Source organism: Hemitrygon akajei, chromosome 12, assembly GCF_048418815.1.
Source record: "Hemitrygon akajei chromosome 12, sHemAka1.3, whole genome shotgun sequence".
NCBI lineage: Eukaryota > Metazoa > Chordata > Chondrichthyes > Myliobatiformes > Dasyatidae > Hemitrygon > Hemitrygon akajei.
This window is the reverse complement of record NC_133135.1, coordinates 14,416,177-14,432,686: the sequence shown is the minus strand read 5'-3', so window position 1 is coordinate 14,432,686 and position 16,510 is coordinate 14,416,177. Positions and strand designations below refer to the sequence as shown.

At 40.8% G+C, this 16,510-nt stretch overlaps 1 protein-coding gene across 1 annotated transcript in view; it reads right to left on the bottom strand.

The window, feature by feature from the left end:
- The window catches only part of LOC140736727 (calcium-activated chloride channel regulator 1-like), a 38,373-nt gene extending 22,572 nt beyond the window's left edge, over positions 1-15,801 (bottom strand). The window contains exons 1-4 of the mRNA XM_073062600.1: positions 15,625-15,801; positions 10,614-10,754; positions 8,285-8,435; positions 5,033-5,138 (exon numbers count right to left, since the gene is read on the bottom strand). Of these exons, the coding sequence (XP_072918701.1) occupies positions 5,033-5,138; positions 8,285-8,435; positions 10,614-10,754; positions 15,625-15,786 (560 nt within the window). The 5' untranslated portion in view covers positions 15,787-15,801. The remainder of the gene's footprint in view (positions 1-5,032; positions 5,139-8,284; positions 8,436-10,613; positions 10,755-15,624) is intronic.
- Positions 15,802-16,510: the final 709 nt, after the last annotated feature.

The following is a 16,510-nucleotide window of genomic DNA, read 5'->3' as shown; positions in this document are numbered from 1 at the left end:
CTGTCCTGGGTTAGAGGTCTGTCCGTGTGTTTGAGACGGCGGGAAATGGGGTTGTTTTGCAGTTGTTGTTTGTGCTGCTTGTGTTCTTCTGCTGAACATTGTGGGAATACTATGTAGGCAGTAGAATGTGTGTAAAGACATCCTTGGGCATGTTAATGCAGACAATACATTTCAATGTATGTTTCCATAGACTATAAGACCATTGATATTGAATCAGAATTGGGCCATTTGGTCCATCGAGTCTGCTCTGCCACTTCATCATGGCTGATCCATTTTCCTCTCAGCCCCAATCTCTTGCCTTCTCCTCGTATCCCTTCATGCCCTGACATTAGACAGACAGACAGACATACTGACATACTTTATTGATCCTGAGGGAAATTGGGTTTCATTACAGCCGCACTACGAATAGTGAAGAAATACAATATAAAACCATAAATAATTAAATAATAATAAGTTAATCATGCCAAGTGGAAATAAGTCCAGGACCAGCCTATTGGCTCAGGGTGTCTGACACTCCGAGGGAGGAGTTGTAAAGTTTGATGGCCACAGGCAGGAATGACTTCCTATGACGCTCCGTGTTGCATCTTGGTGGAAGGAGTCTCTGGCTGAACGTACTCCTGTGCCTAACCAGTACATTATGGAGTGGATGGGAGACATTGTCCAAGATGGCTTGCAACTTGGACAGCATCCTCTTTTCAGACACCACCATCAGAGAGTCCAGTTCCACCCCCACAACATCACTGGCCTTACGAATGAGTTTGTTGATTCTGTTGGTGTCTGCTACCCTCAGCCTGCTGCCCCAGCACACAACAGCAAACATGATAGCACTGGCCACCACAGACTCGTAGAACATCCTCAGCATCATCTGGCAGATATTAAAGGACTTCAGTCTCTGCCCCTTCTTGTAGACAGCCTCAGTGTTCTTTGACCAGTCCAGTTTATTGTCAGTTCATATCCCCAGGTATTTGTAATGCTCCACCATGTCCACACTGACCCCTTGGATGGAAACAGGTGTCACCAGTACCTTAACCCTCCTCAGGTCCCCCACCAGCTCCTTAGTCTTTTTCACATTAAGCTGCAGATGATACTGCTCGCACCATGTGACAAAATTTCCCACCATAGCCCTGTACTCAGCCTCATCTCCCTTGCTGATGCATCCAACTATGGCATTAAGAACCTATCAGCCTCTGCATTAAATATACCCAATGATTTGGCCTTCCCAGCTGCCTGGGGCAACAAATTCCACAATTCACCACCCTCTGGCTAAAGAAATTCCTCCTCATCTCCATTCTAAATGGATGTTCCTCTATTCTGAAGCTGTGTCCTCTGGTCTTTGATGCTCCCACCATAAGAAAAATCCTCTCCACATACACTTTATCGAGGCCTTTCAACATGACATAGGTTTCAATTAGATCCCCCTTCATTCTACTGAATTTCAGTGAATAGAGGCCCAGAGCCATCAAATGCTCCACATATGTTAAGCCTTTCAATCACAGAATCATTTTTGTGAACCTCTTTTGAACCCTCTCCAATGTCAGCATATCCTTCTTCAGATAAGGGGCCCCAAACTGCTCACAATACTCCAAGTGAGGCCTCACTGGTGCATTATAAAGCCTCAACATTACATCCTTGTTTTTATATCCTCTTGAAATGAATGCTAACATTGAATTTGCCTTCCTCACCACTGACTCAACCCACAAATTAACTTTTAAGGAGTCCTGTACAAGTACTTTCAAGTCCCTTTGCACCAATTTTTGAATTATCTCTCCATTTGGAAAATAGTCTGCGCTTTTATCTCTTCTATTAAAGTGCAAGACCATACTCTTCCCGAACATGTATTCCATCTGCCATTTCTTTGCCCTTTCTCCTAACTTGGCCACAAAGCAAGCAATTCCATATTCCAAATCACTGACACACAACGTTTGAAGAAGCAGTCCCACCACAGACCTCAATCAGAAAAGGCCCCCTTTATTCCCAATCTTTGCCTCCTGCCAATCAGAGAATATTCTATACATGCTAGGATCTTTCTTGTAATACCATGGGCTCTTCATTTGTTAAGGAGACTCATTAGTGGCATCTTGTCAAAGGCCTTCTGAAAATCTCCATTTAGAAAATAGTCTACACTTTTCGATATACATGTGATAAATAAATCAGAATCAGAATATCAACCCGTCACTAACTTTACCCATCATATACAACACCTTCTGACAGTAAATGCCCACTGCAAGACCTAAGAATACTCAATTCACATCTCACTTCGAAGGAGCCAATATTCAAGGAAGACAAATATCAACAACAAATTCACCATTACTTTCAATGATCCAGTACAGCTTTTGGCCATCTGAAGGAAACAGAATGTGAAGATAAACCCTTCAAACCTAGTAATACGCTTATATTTAACCAGGTAACAGTGACCCCTGCTCATTTCTATGTTTTTTTAAAAAAGGAGCACCTATAGTGTACACCTTGAAGTTCTTCATAAAACCAAGACTAATGACATAAAATTCTCCAAATCTATAAGCATAATAAGTAAACTAATAGAAGAAACACACACAAGATACTGGAGCAACTCAGCAGGCCAGGCAGCACCTATGGAAAAGCGCAAACGTTTCGGGCCGAGACCCTTCATCATGGGCATGACTTTTGTTCTCCTTACATTTACATATGTAAGTGTTTCTGAGGAGATCTGACCTATATCACTAGCCATCCTTGGCATTGAAACCTTGGCTTTCTGAGGATCATACTTTCGCAGATCTGATTTCCTAACTCATGCCAGTCTCCAAAATCTCTTGGACTACATCGAGTATTAATTCCCCCTTATCATGTTTGTTCATCAATGACATCATTTAGGTAAAATACATACTATGTACGAATAGCTTGGAAAGGGTGTACGTTAGGGATCTTTTCCCAAGAGCAGAGGTGTCAAAAATTAAATAGCATACTTTTATGATTCAGGGCAAGGGGTTAGAAGAAAGCTGTCAGAAAACACCCATATTTCCCTTCCATTGTCAGATTTCTGAGTGGTTCATAAACCTATAGATACTGTTTCATTATTCCTTTATTTTGTTACGTACCCTTGTCACGTGACTGGGGTTGAAGTTATACTGGACGAGGTAATGGTCTTGTGATGGTGGAGTGACGTCATTTTCCCGCCAGTAGAGGTCATGTGACAGGTTTTTTTTACAGGGTATAAAAGGAAGACCCCACCCTGTCAGGTGGGGCAGTTCGTGGCTGGATTTGCCAAGCTGACTTCATGCCACTGCGTGATTTAATGTGATGACGCAGTTTAGTTGGAAAATGAAGTTTTATCTAATGCCTAAAGTTTAAAAGGTCATTGCCAGCAGTTTCTTACAATACTGCTAGTGGAGAGTGAATATCGGAGTTCGGAAGTTAAAGATCGAGGAGAATCGATTTTCGACGGTGGATTGGGTTCGACCTTATGTGATCCTCATTCGGAAGGATTTCGTTGACTGTTCTCGTGTTAATCTCTGCTGGGATAGCAGGAGATTGAGGACAGAGTGTGGAAGAAGAGGTCAGTGCCTTTAAACCGTTACGTTTTATAAAATTCTACGTGGGAAGAGTTCGACGCCGGGGATCAAAGGACAACGACGTGGAAGAGAATTTAAATCGCCTTAAAAAGTCTCTCCTTTTAAATGGACTGAGTATTTTGAACTTTCGGCATACCGCTTTAAAGAACTGTTTTTTTTCAATACCGCTTTAAGAACTGTGAAGTTGCCACACAGCAGCTGTTTTCCGGTTACGTTAGTGTTTGTTTACTTTTGGGGGGTTTGTTTTCAGTGTTTAATAAACGTGTTATTTGTTATAAAACCCTTGCCTAACTCACATATATTTATTGTTGCCTGAATACGTAACAATTTTCACTATTATTTTGTAACTCATAGAACTTTTTGTCATGAATGCTCACAAGAAAGTGAATCTCAAAGTGGTAGATTATGGCATATACTGTATGTACTTTGATAATAAATCTACTTTGAACTTTTTATTTCTTTTGCATTGTACCGATGCTACAAACAACACAGACTTTATTAAAAACCATTGTAGAGAAGTTTGTCCCCACAAAACCATAGAGATTTCCCCAACCAGAAACCCTGGATGAGCCATGAAATCCACAATATACTGAGGGCAAGATTAGTGACATTTATGACTGGCAACCAATTAAGATAAAAGAGGTCTGGGTACAATCTCCAGAAAGCTATCTCACATGCAAAGTGACACACACAAAATGCTGGTGGAACACAGCAGGCCCGGCAGCATCTATAGGGAGAATCAACGTTGACGTTTCAGGCCGAGACCCTTCGTCAGGACTAACTGAAAGGAAAGATAGTAAGAGATTTGAAAGTAGGAGGGGGAGGGGAAAATGCGAAATGATAGGAGAAGACCGGAGGAGGTGGAGTGAAGCTGAGAGCCAGAAAGGTGATTGGCAAAAGGGATACAGAGCTAGAGAAGGGAAAGGATCATGGGACAGGAGGCCTATGGAGAAAGAAAGGGGGAGGGGAGCACCAGATGGAGATGGAGAACAGGCAGAGTGATGGGCAGAGAGAGAAAAAAAATGGGGGGGAAACTAAATATATCAGGGATGGGGTAATAATCCACCTCCCTCTGGTGCTCCCCTCCCCCTTTCTTTCTCCCTACAAAAGACAAAATTACAAATTTGCAGTATAATCTCAAACTGTTCAACCAAAGTTTCAGCATTGCTTGATCAAAATGCATTTGTGCATGTACAGCTTACACAGAAGGATGCTTGCACCATGCGCTCCATTCCTGCTTTTTCACCTGCTGTTGGAGAGCCACTCCAGTTCAATGATTCAATCCCCCCTGAGTGACAGGCTACCTTTAAAATAATACTTGTCCACCCCATCTGTTCACCTCCTTGCTGCAGTGGAACATCAAACAATTAACAATTAAATTAAATTGTTAAGCTACATAATGGGTATAAAAGTAATCCTGAAACAAAGATATAGTCTTATTTTATACCATCATATCACATGACATATATTGAAGTGTAACTCACCCAGTTGCGTGGATTTTGTTGCCAGAAAAATAAAAGGGCACCATGTCATTATATTCATCAAAAACACCCCACTGAAGATGGGCCCACTCGTGTACAAACACTTTACCTAGAAAAATAATAGTACATTGAAACAACCAAACTCAAAACTAAACAGTCACTTCCATCGATGGAGAACCTTGACACAATAAGTCATCTAAAAGTGCTTCACTGGAGCCTTATTCAACTACATATAGAAATATTCGATTGGATGATCAAAAACTTGGCCATAGTTATAAAGGAGGGACTTAAAAGAAAGAAGGGCGGTGAAGAGTGACACCTTATACACAGGAAGCAGGTCAGCTGGCTGTTCATTAGAATGTGCAGAAACAGTGCTTGGGTGCATGCTGCAAATCTGTTGCTGTGCAAGCCATGCATGTAAAAATACTTTTTTAACAAGTGATACCAAAACATCAGCTAAACAGAGGGGTGCAGTGTAAAGAAATGATTGAACAAAATTGGTAGAGGAGAATGCAGTATCAAGAAAAAAAGTTGGTAGGAATGGAAACCTTGTTTCTATTTTAGGAATTTGTGATTGTTCATGCCACTGTTCTTGAATTCATTACAGAGCAAATCTAACTGTTTTGCAATGGAAATAAATGTAATGTACATTCTGATTTGATAAAGCGAACAGTTCCCCTTTGAATTGCCAGTGTTAATGCAGATAATTCGGCTGATGTTTCTGCTAGCGTCTGTCTATTTCAGATCTCCAGCATCTGCATGGAGTCTAAGAGCACCACAGCACAGAAACAGGCCATGAGACCCCTCTACCTATATGTGGCCCATAGTCCTCGATACCTCTCTCATCCATGTACCTACCCATACATCTCTGAAATGTTACAACTAAACCTGTACTTGCACCACCCTCTGAGTGAAAAAGCTCCCCCCTCAAATTCCTCTTAAATATTTCACTTTTCATTCTAAACCAATGACCTCTAGTTCTAGTCTCACTCAACCAGAGGGGAAAATCCTGCATGCATTCACCCTCTCTATACCCCTCAATCTTGTATACCTTGATAAGATCACCCATCATTTTCCCTGCTTCAGTGACGGAAGTCCTAATCCATTGAACCTTTCCTTAACCAGCTCTCAAAGTAACTATAGGAGGAGGAAGTTGTAACTTAAGGCAGGGTCCCATTGTTAAGCTCAGAATCAGCTTTTGAATAGAGGAACTTGCCCACAAACCCACTTCAAATAAAAGCATGGCAACAGGTCAGATCAGACCACCAACAGGGATTGGAAAATGTGGGCTATATTTTCTTATTTTGTGTTATCACCATTATAGTATTTTATCTCAACTCCCAAAGTTCACTAATTAGCTTTAACAGAAACTCTGCAGATTCTGCAGATGCTGGAAATCTAGAACAGCCGTCAGAAAATGCTGGAGGAACTCAGCAGGTCAGTCACCATCTATGGAAATTAATGAACCGTCAGCATTTTGGGCCAAAACCCTTTATTAGGACTGGAAGGCAAGGTGAGAGAAATCATAAATGGGAGGAGGAGAAACAGAAGTTGATAGGTGAACACGAGTGAATCTGCAGATGCTGGAAATAAATAAAAACACAAAATGCTGGCAGAACTCAGCAGGCCAGACAGCATCTATGGGAGGAGGTAGTGACAACGTTTCGGGCCGAAACCCTTCATCAGGAGTGAAGTAACATGGGATGGTTGAGGGGGGATAAGAGGTGGGGGGAGGGATAAAGTAGAGAGCTAGGAAGTGATAGGCTAGAGGGAAATGGGCTAGGGGGAAGGTGGAGAGTTATGGGAAATAAAAGAGAAAGAAAGGTAGGGCTGGGGGGAGATTATATTGAGGGGGAAAAAAAGAGAGAGAAAGAGAACCAGACTAAAATAATAGATGGGATGGGGGTAAGGGGGGGCAGGGGTATCAACGGAGGTCTGTGAGTTGGATGTTCATGCCGGCAGGTAGGAGGCTACCTAGGCGGGAGATAAGGTATTGCTCCATCGACCTGTTAATCTGGTTCTCTTTCTCTCTCTTTTCCCCCCCTTACTATAATTTCCCCCCAGCCCTACCTTTCCCATAATTCTCCACCTTCCCCCTAGCCTATTTCCCTCCAGCCTATCACTTCCTAGCTCTCTACTTTATCCCTCCCCCCACTTCTTATCCCCCCTCGACCATCCCACGTTACTTCACTCCTGATAAAGGGTTTCAGCCCAAAACGTTGTCACTACCTCCTCACATAGATGCTGTCTGGCCTGGTGAGTTCTGCCAGCATTTTGTGTTTTTATTGATAGGTGAAGCTGGGTGGGTAGGGGAGGGTGACTAAAGTGAGAAGCTGGGAGGTGCTAGATAGCAAAGGTAAAGGGCCAAAGAAATAATCTGATAGAAGAAGAGAATGGAAGAAAGGGAAGGAGGAGCTGGGGGAAGTGATAGTCAGGTGAGAGGAAGAGGAGTTAAGAGGGAGGCCAGCGTGGAGAATCGAAGAAGAGGGAATGGGGAGGGGTGAAACAGAATGCAGTCAACTCCAAAACAACTTTGGTTGGGCTAGCTCAGATTTTCCAGACCATTTGATATAATACCTCAAAATATTTGTATTTCCCTTTCTGTAAATGTTACACCACAGTATAATAGTAGTACTTTTTTTCAGTGAACCCAATGAGTTCAAAGAGAGCAGAAAATAGAACCCAATGAGCTTCAGGTTATGGGTATCAGATTGTTTCTGACCCACCTCCAATCACAAACCTATCCATTGTTTGGTATTCTTGACTTTGGCACTGGCTGCACCAATGACCTGCAATCTGGAATATCGACTCGCACTTCAAACAAAGATAGATGCCGGAAGAATAGATAGTGTGGATAGGCAGAGACTTTTTCCCAGGGTGGAAATAGCTAATACAAGGGGTCACATGGAGGATCATGTAGGAGAGATGGGTTAGATTGATCTTAAAGCAGATTAAAAGGCTGTCACAGTATCGTGGGCCATTGTTCATTGTTCAGACTATTGAGGCTGCCATTCGGATCTCTCAATGATCATATACTGGATTATCAATGTTTTACTTCATTTAACATATTCTGAAGTGTACTTCCTCAATGAAGTTTTGATACTCATTGCTGCAATCTCCCAGCTTTGCCTGAAATATCATTAAGGGAAGATTTTGCTCTACTTCAGCACCACAAAACGAATATAAACAATATCATTTCAACAGGACGTTCCAACCAGTTGCATGTTTGAAAACATTTTCCAGCAAAATTGTTACCTCGTGAACCATAAATAGAGATGACACTATCATCTAGCATGAAGCTGGAGGTCAGGTGAATATATCGGCCCCGCTCACCACATCTGCCATACTGGAGGGTGTACGGATCATCACCAAATTTAGAATGTGGATCGGCAATGATCACTTCGGCCTAGTAAGATAAAGACAGAGGAACTGAAGTCATAAACAACAAAAGCATGGACATACAAAAAAAAAGAGTATCAACAGAAAATGTAAAGACCCCATAAGACATTGGACCAGAATTAGTTCATTCAGCCCATTGTGTCTGCTCCTTCATTCCATCACTGTAGTATAGCAATACTATTATGGCTCGAGGTGTTGGAGTCAGAGTTCAAATCCAGTGTCCTCTGTAAGGAGTCTGTATGTCCTCCCTGTGGAATGTGTATGTTTTCATCGGGTGCTCCAGGTTCCTCCCACAGTCCAAATACATACTGGCTAGGTTAATTTGTCATTATAAAATTGTCCCATGATTCGATTAGGGTTAATTGAGGTTGCAGGATTGCTGAAGCAGGCTGACTTGAAGGGCTTGAAGGGCCAGAAGGGCCTACTCCACGATGTATCACTAAATAAATAAAATAAAACATGGCTAATTTATTATCCCTCTCAACTCCATTCTCCTGCCTTTGACACCCTTACCAAACAAGAACCCTATCAACTTTTACTTTAAACTTAGCCAATTACTTGGCCTCCATGGTCATCTGTAGCAATGAATTCACAGAGTCAGCACACTCTGGTTAAAGAAATTCCTTCTCACTCTATTCTAAAGGGACTTCCTTTTATTCTGAAGTATGCCCTGTGTTCCTAGAAACTAAAAATATAAAGTAATTAATTATTTTCATTGGACTATCATTTTAAGCCAATATGGATTGCTAGGTATTCATCGTATCCAAATTTTGATCAAGGATTTGAAACTATTAAGGGAAACATATCTCCAACTTTAAAGGGTTGCAGAAATTTTATCATCTAAACAATAAATGAATAGCTCTTCACTTTGCAACTCTAAATGACCAATTCCTTACATTGACATATGCCCATTTGTTCTAGAATCAATTTCACCATCTAAAAATTGGAAGGAAACCCATTTATCTATAAGTGATGGTACAACTCTGAAATTCTTTTCTATGAATGCAAATTGAGGATAAAACGTAAATTTTAAATCTGAGATTGATATTTTTTGTCATATAACAAAGCTATATGACAACGTCACAAACAGCCATGACTTCACAGATTAAATATGATCACGGTTCACGATTAAATGACTAACTTTTGTTCCTATAATAAAACAAAATGCTGAAGAGGGCATGCCAGTGGCTATATTTCATTAGAAGTTCAGGAGATTTTGTATGTCTCAAAAGATCACAATAGATTTCTACTGATATATCATGATGAACTTTTTGATCGGTTGCACCACTGTCTGGTATAGAGGCACCAATGCACAGGATCAGAAAAAACGGCAGGGAATTGTAAACTCAACCAGCTCCATCATGGACCCAACTCCACAGCTTCAAAGACATCTTCAAAAAGTGATGCCTCAAGAAGGGAGCATCCATCATTAAGGACCCTCACCATACAGGACATCAGGATATGCTCTCATCTCATTACTACCATCAGAGAGGGTGTAGAGGAGCCTGAATGCACACTCAGTGTCTGAGGAACAGTTTCTTCCCCTCTGTTTTCAGATTATTTTTTATGGCCCATGAATCCATTGTTATTCCTCTTTTGCATTGTTTATTTATTTATTGGAGCAGGTCTTTTTTTGTCTTGCCACTAAACAAAAACATTTATGGCATATATAATAATAATAAATCTGATTCCAATAGTATTATACATTAAGATTAATAATTACAATGGACATTTACAAAATGGAGAAGATAACAGCATCTGTTAATCATAAGATGGAACAATTTGATTCATACTGGGAAAAATGGTTTAACTACATAATGCCTCATAGGCCTGATTTTATTCTCACAAATCAATGAATCTGTTGTAAAAAAAAAGATTACTCCCTACTCGTACATAGTTCTTTCCTTTTGCTTGTTTTTTCTTTCCACTCTTTTCTATAAGTGTATACCCCAGATAAGTACTTTCTGGAGATTTGTGATATATATGATTATATGATATATATGTACAATGTCTGAAATACATCTTATGGAAATGTTTGATGAACTTCAATAAAAAAAATAAATTTCAAAAAAAAAGAGATTAATGCCACTGAATATACAAGCATTAGGTCTCAGTGTGGATGACAGAATAACTGTTGAAAATAATAAAATGATGGAACCAGCAGTGCTATTGCGTTAGCTTTTACCTTCTCATAGGACTGTGTAGATGGTCTTTGATAATGTGGTTGTGGCGTCCAAGTGATGGGCAATAAAATTTTCACATCTCGAAAATAAGCTCGCTGTTTGGTGGCAGCATACAGAAAAGATGAGGCTGAAGTTATCATCTCCTATAGGAAACATAATTTTAGTAATATTTTAGAACATTTGGACAGCAAGGATGCATATATCAGGTTGCTCAGAATTCAACACCATCATCCCCCTCAAAACTAAACAATAAGCTCCAAGACCTTGGCCTGAATTCCTCCTCGTGCAATTGAATCCTTGATTTCCTCACCTGCAGACCTCAGTCAATTTGGATTAGTAACAACAGTGGTCCCCAACCACCAGGCCGCAAAGCATGTGCTACTGGGCTGTGAGGAAATGATATGATTTGGCGATATGAAACGATATGAGTCAGCTGCACCTTTCCTCATTCCCTGTCATGCCCACTGTTGAACTTGAACACACGTGAGGTCATCAGTTGCCTAAACGTAGTGATACCCTCGTGCCAGGGATTACTGGTTGGCCTCGAGTAACCGGCCGCCTCACACGGCCGGCAAAAAGTGCCGTTGGTACTGGCCTAGAGCACGGACAGATGGGCGCCACCTCTGGACCTATTTACCACACTGAATGTTTGTGGGGAAGCCGGTGCTAAAATATTCACAGACGACCTAATTTGGACTCAGGGTTTCGTAAGTAGCAGAGCAGCTACCTCGCTGCGATCTACTGAAAGTCATCCCTCGAGCCAAACTTTTGTCGGCCGATAGATCCCACAAGGGGGGCGGGCACGCGTCCTGTCTCACTTCTCGCTCAGTCGGTCGCTCTCTCCGGACTGCAATCCCAATAGCCCCGGCAAGGGGACCTCCAGCCTTTACCTTGTCCACTCACTGGTGTGTTGCAATGATTTTATATGTTCATACGAGGAAAATATGTGCTGTGTGTATAATATCCAAACATTACTTAAAATGTTATGATGCTATTGACTTGTAAGTGAGTTATAATTGACTTATCACTATATTCATGTGAGTAATATCCACACGATCAATGCCTCGCATCATCTTTTACACCTATATAAGGTCACCTCTCATCCTCCGTTGCTCCAAGGAGAAAAGGCCAACTTCATTGATTGTATAGATAGTCAGAGGCTTTTTCCCAGAGCTGAAATGGCTAGCATGAGAGGGCACAGTTTTAAGGTGCTTTGAAATAGGTACAGAAGAGATGTCAGGGGTAAGTTTTTTACACAGACAGTGGTGAATGCATGGAATGGGCTGCCGGCAGTTGTGGTGGAGGCAGATATGATAGTGTCTTTTAAGAGACTCTTGGACAGGTATATGGAGCTTAGAAAAATAGAGGACTATGGGTTACCCTAGGTAATTTCTCAGGTATGGACATGTTCAACACAGCTTTGTGGGCCAAAGGGCTCGTATTGTACTGTAGGTGTCTATGTTCCATAAACGGGGAGCATATGTTCTCAGGGAACTGTACGGCAGAAATGTGGCAAGTGTTCAAGGAAATTTGCATGGCATTTTGCATGGGAATGTTCCGTTAAAGCAGGGAAAGGATGGTAGGTTAAAAGAACCATCGTGTACAAAGGATATAGAAAAACTAGTTAAGAAGAAATGAAAAGCTTATCAAAGGTTTAGGAAACTAGGTACTGTTAGAGCTCCAGAAAATTACCAGGGTGCCAGGAAGCAGCTCAAGAATGAAATTAGAACAGCTAGAAAAAGCCATGAGAGGCTTTGGCAAGCAGGATTAAGGAAACCCCAAGGCATTCTACAAGTACGTGAAAAGCAAGAGGATAAGCCGGGTGAGAATAGAACAAATCAGGTGCAAAAGTGGAAACGTGCATTGAGCCAGAGGAGGTAGCGGACGCATTTAATGAATACTTTACTTCTGTATTCACCAGTAAAAAGGACCTTGACAATTGTGGGGATGACTTACAGTGGACTGAAACACTTGAGTGTATAGTGATTAAGAAAGATGATGTGTTAGAGTTGTTGTAAGGTATTAAGTTAGATAAGTTGCCAGGACTGGATGAAATATACCCCAGGCTGCTGTGGGAAGCAAGGGATGAGTTTTCTGAGACTTTGCATCATCAGTAGGGATGGGAGAAGTACCAGTGGATTGGAAGTTTGAAAATGCTGTTCTCTTGTTCAAGAAAGGGAGTAGAGATAACCCAGTAAATTATAAACCAGTGAGTCTTGCTTCAGTGATGGGCAAGTTGTTGGAGAAGATCTTGAGAGGCATGATTTATGAATACTTGTAGAGAAATAATCTGATTAGGGATAGTCAGCATGGCTTTGTCAAGAGCACGTTGTACCTTATGAGTCTAATTGAATTCCTTGAGGAGGTACAAAACACATTGATGAAGGTAGAGCACTGCTTGGGGTGTTCCAGAGTTCGGAGTTGAATTCCAGCACCGTTTTGTAAGTAGTTTTTGTACATCGTCCTCATAGAATGCACAGGATTTCTCCAAGTCTTCCAGTTTCCTCCCAAAGTCCAAAGCTGTATTAGGTTAATTTGTCATTGTAAATTGTCCCATGATTAGATTAGGGTTAACTGTGTCAGTCGGGAGTTGCTGGGGCAATGTTGCTTGAAGGGCAGGAAGGGCCTATTCTGCACTGTATTGCTAAATATATAAATGATTAGATAGATAGATAGATAAATAAATAAATAGACAAATAAGCAAATAAATACATAAATAAATAAATGAATGATAGAATAAATAAATCTGCAATCTTAAAAACCATACCAACCAAATTCCTATCCAAATCACTAATGTGAATGATAAACAACAGCAGATCCAGCGCCAAACCCTGCAGCATACCTCAGCTCAAAGGCCTCCCTCCACTATCCCCCTCAGGATCTCACTACCAAGCCAATTTTCTATCCATTCAGAATAGCCTGGGCAAGTAACTCTAATTTATTCTGCAGATAACGTGCATTGCAGCCTTTGTCAGCTGGTCGAGTGAATGAATGCTTAGGATGATTCATGGATTGCAATTCATTACGCTACTTTGTCCTGGATCATGACGATCTCTGAGAGATGTTGAGGCTGCACTCATTAATGCAGGTGAGAAGTATGCTATCACCCTCCAGATTTATGCCATGCAGATAGTGGAAAGACTTTGAACTGTCAGGAGTGATTCATTTTTCATGAAATCTCCAACAACTGACCTGCTCTCAGGGCTATGCCATTTATGTGGTTAGTCCAGTTGAGCCTATGGTCAATGATAACTTTAGGATATTGATAGTGCATGGTTCAATAGCAGAAGGGGGAGTTAGCATAATGCTTCACAGCGCTAGTAATTGCAGCTCAAGTCACGCTGCAGTCTCTAAGGAGTACGTATGTCCTCCCCATTTTTTCTTGCTGCTCAGATTTCTCACACATTTTAAAGACATTCAAGTTATGGTTAGTAAGTTGTGAACATGCTATGTTAGCACCAGAAGCATGGCGAGTCTTGCAGGCTGCCCCAGCACATCCTCAGTCTGTATAGGTCGTTGACACAAGTGATAATTTCACTCTATGTTTCAATGTAAATATGACAAATAAAGCCAACATTTCTTCGTCTTTTAATGCCATTACATGGCAAATGTATGTGATTAGACATTCTTTTGGTATGATAATGGTACAAATGTTACTTGTCCTGATCACCATCCGACTAATTGTCTTGATCAGGCTGCTTCATCTGCTGAGGTGCTGCTAATGAAATTGAACGTTGTGCAATCATCAGTAAACATCCCCACTTTTGACTGTATGATAGAGGAAAGTCATTGATGAAGTATCTGAGGATGGTTTGAACTACTGTAGATTATTATCTTGACGGGCTCCTGCAGTGATGAGCTAGTACTAGAATAATTGTCATTTAACAATCAAATCCATCCTCTTTGTGTAATGTATGACTCCGGGTTGGAGTGTTATGTCCTAATGCCCATTGCTTTCACTTATATCATGCTGCCATGATGCCACTCAGTCACGGTGAAAGGTATTACTCTCACCTCACCTCTGAATTCAATTCTTTGATCACATTGGACAAGTGACTACTAATTTATGTGACTCAGCATGACATTGTGGGCCCAAGGGCCTGTTCCTCTGCAGTACTGGTCAATGTTCTATGTTCTAAATGTTGAGAAGATGAGAAATAATTCAGTTTAAGAATCAGATTCAGATTCATTTATCACATGCACATTGAAACGTACTGTTAAATGCATCATTTGCATTAACATCCAGTGCTCCAAAGGATGTGATGGGGGCAGCCCACAAGTGCCTCCAGTACCTATCATGTTAACATTTTAGTGATGGTAAAATAGCAATCCTCCAAAAGGACCACAAGCTTGGAGGCTTGTGTGCCACAATGACTTAGAGAGCTATGTTGGCTGGAGATATGCTTTGGCTCTTGGCAGGGTCACCACCACACAGGCGAAAGGGTAGAGAACAGGCTAAGAGTAGTCCTTCAGGTTTAGAGGTTCAGCACATAGCTAACACCCCTGACTGACAAAACAAAATTGTTACAGAAATAGCAATGAACAATCCTTCATCTGATTGCAATGGTATTCCTGAATCTCCACCTAGGACAGTAGAAAAAAATTGAGAGAAAGCTACCTACATGATGGAGGAAGCACTGAACTCTGCCCAAGATGGAGGACCTTCATTTTTGCCCTAAACACAGCAGCATAATGGGCAGTAAGTAAGTAGTAAAATAGCAATGCTGTGATGACACCTTTAAGATATAATAAAGCAATTTCTAAATCTACAAATATTTGGCAACAAGATGCTCTTACAAATCCTGAGTTTGCAAAATGCACCATATGATGCATCTCTCTTTACATTATCACCTGTAGTGTTATTGAATGGTATATATTCAAGAGATACAATTCCCAAATCATTTGAGCAAAATAAATTATGGAGTAGTTAAATGGGCCAGTTTTCCCCAAATTGCAATAGCATTTATACAAATAATAAAACAATATTGACTGATCAGACCAAGGAATACATACCTGAATTTTTGGAATGAGCTTTGGATCTTCTGGAATCCCAGGGTTAATAGCTATGACAATATCATCATAACCATTGTTCACTAGCTTCATCTCAGAGCATCTAACCATACAGACAGAAATAAGACATTCTAAAGACAGGAGAAATATTTTTGTGAATTTCATGATCAGAGTCTTCACACCCCTGCGTCCAAATGATCTGACTTTTGAAATCAGTCTAATTTATACTGAACCATATCAACATATTTCAGAACATCAGCTATAAACTTTATTGCTGGGTGTGCAATAAGGAAATCACCTTCAGTATTCAAATGCTCATGTGTTACTTATTTTTACAGCTGTAATCATGATTTAATGACAGAATTTCTTTCAAAATATGGAGAGAAGGAACATAAGAATTTTTCATATTATGTACAAGCAACATGTCAGATATGATCACAGACAAGATTGGTCAAATGTTTCGAGCATCAGTTCTTCCATGATGCTACCTCAGTAAAGCAGCCGGCATCAAAGATCCCAGACATTTTCTCTTCTCCCCTCTCCCATTGGAGATATAAATGCCTGAAAGCATGTACTGCCAATCTCAAGGATACCTTCTATCCTGCTGTTACCAGAACCCTAAGCAACTCTCTTTATAATGAGAGGGACTCTTGACCTCACAATCTACCTCGTCATGATCGTGAACTTTATTGTTTAATCCCTGCAGTTTCCCTGCAGCTTTTACACATTATTCTGCAATGTTATTACTTCATCTTGTTCTACTTCAATGCACTGTGTAATGATTTGATCTGTTTGGACAGTATGCAAGACAAGTTTCACTGTATACTGGTGCATGTGACAATGATAAATCAATTCCAATATCAATAATATTAGCTTATTTTTTCTAGTC